This window comes from Pteropus alecto, unplaced genomic scaffold, assembly GCF_000325575.1.
Source record: "Pteropus alecto unplaced genomic scaffold, ASM32557v1 scaffold76, whole genome shotgun sequence".
Taxonomy (NCBI): Eukaryota; Metazoa; Chordata; class Mammalia; order Chiroptera; family Pteropodidae; genus Pteropus; species Pteropus alecto.
In genome coordinates this window covers 26,608,507-26,610,052 of record NW_006443138.1, presented here as the reverse complement: position 1 = coordinate 26,610,052, position 1,546 = coordinate 26,608,507, and the positions used below count along the sequence as shown (strand labels likewise).

At 40.6% G+C, this 1,546-nt stretch overlaps 1 protein-coding gene across 1 annotated transcript in view; it reads right to left on the bottom strand.

Moving 5' to 3' along the window:
• Positions 1-940: 940 nt before the first annotated feature.
• Positions 941-1,546, bottom strand: part of AKAP3 (A-kinase anchoring protein 3) — a 17,072-nt gene continuing 16,466 nt past the window's right edge. Inside the window, exon 3 of the mRNA XM_025040961.1 lies at positions 941-1,096. Within this exon, the coding sequence (XP_024896729.1) occupies positions 941-1,096 (156 nt within the window). The remainder of the gene's footprint in view (positions 1,097-1,546) is intronic.

The following is a 1,546-nucleotide window of genomic DNA, read 5'->3' as shown; positions in this document are numbered from 1 at the left end:
TTGAAGCCATGAGTTTAGATAAAATCATCCAGGGAAGATGATACAGAGCAAGAATAGCAGAGTCAAGAGAAAGTCCTAGGAGAGATAAGTATATGTAAGGGGTCGACAAAATTGAGTCCCCAAGAGACATAGAAAAATAGGAAAATTAGACAAACAAAAGATGAAGAAAATTTCTAGAAAGAAGGATCAAGATTATAAAATTCCACAGAAAGTTCAGGATAAAAATAGAAAAAGTTTCTGAAATGGACTTTAAGTCAAAGAAGTGTCATAACAGGTAACTAACTTGTCCCAGGTCCTATAGCCAGAAAGGTACAGAACTGGCAATAGAATTTGGGTCTTTTGGACCTTTTTTTGACACCAACTATCTTCAACCACGAATAAAGTTGAGGTGAAGAGTTTTGTCCTTAAAGCCAAATCCTTGATCTCATAGTTAGACTGGTTTAGGTTGGATATTGGAAAATATTTCCCAATTCACATGCTTATAAAAGACTAAATTGAGTTGATAAATCATAGCTTCTTAGTTTTAGGGAACACTTTACAGCAGAGGAGCTTCAAGTTGGAGCACATATTGGGGGTAAAGAGAACAGACCAAATGACCTTTGGCAAGATCTTTCAGCCCAACATCATTTTTCTTCTGCTATCTGATTACTTTTTCATTCCTGAGATTTCTCTACCTTATTGCCCCATTGGGTCCAAGGAAACCACACACCAGGAGCCCTTTAATTGTAATTTTTTAATTTTATGTCCTTGCTCGCATGGACGGGAAAATCTGCAAAATCCAGTGAGTAGCATAAGATGACGTCTTTGATGTGAGTAGGATGAACATAATGTTAGGGCTCTGTGAGAATATGGAGAAGGGAGCTGTGGAAGTGAGAAAAAAAAGGGAAGGGGCAAAGACTGGGCCCATTGTTGAAACGGGAAAGCAGTGGGTAGGCGCTGATCACAGGTTCACCATCAGCCAGTCCAGCAGCTGCAGCCGTGTAACATTTCCCACTGCCTCATCCAGCTGTCGCTCCTTCTCATAGCGTAACACTGACTGCAGAACCTCACCTACACTGCGTCCTTTGTCCACAGCAGCAGCTGAGAGCTGAAGTAGCTGTGGAAAGGAAAGAAAGCAGTAGTGGAGGTGCAGAACATCCCACAGCAGGCCAGAAAGGTCCTGCCAAGGCTAAAACAGATAGACTTTGAGACATTTCAGCATAAGGGATTCAGATGTTGAGAAGACTTCCTCAATTGTAAAGTTTGCTAGCCTGCGTGACAGAATAAAGTTGATTATATCATTCTCAGTTTAAAGAAGAGGTGGTAACATCCATCTGTCCATGATATAGAAAATAAGATTTCCCACTAAGACTAAAATCTTTCTGCTTCCAGTGGGTGTTTTTGGTCAATGGTTTTCTTGCTTTCTAGAAATTCTAATGATGTTCTTAAGTTCACTGTAATATCATAAAACAGTCCCCATTATTGACCCAAGACCAAACAAGGGCAGGAAAAAAATGTGGATGCTGTCCGATGTCCCATAGACCAGGGACCTCTAGAATGTTAGCGC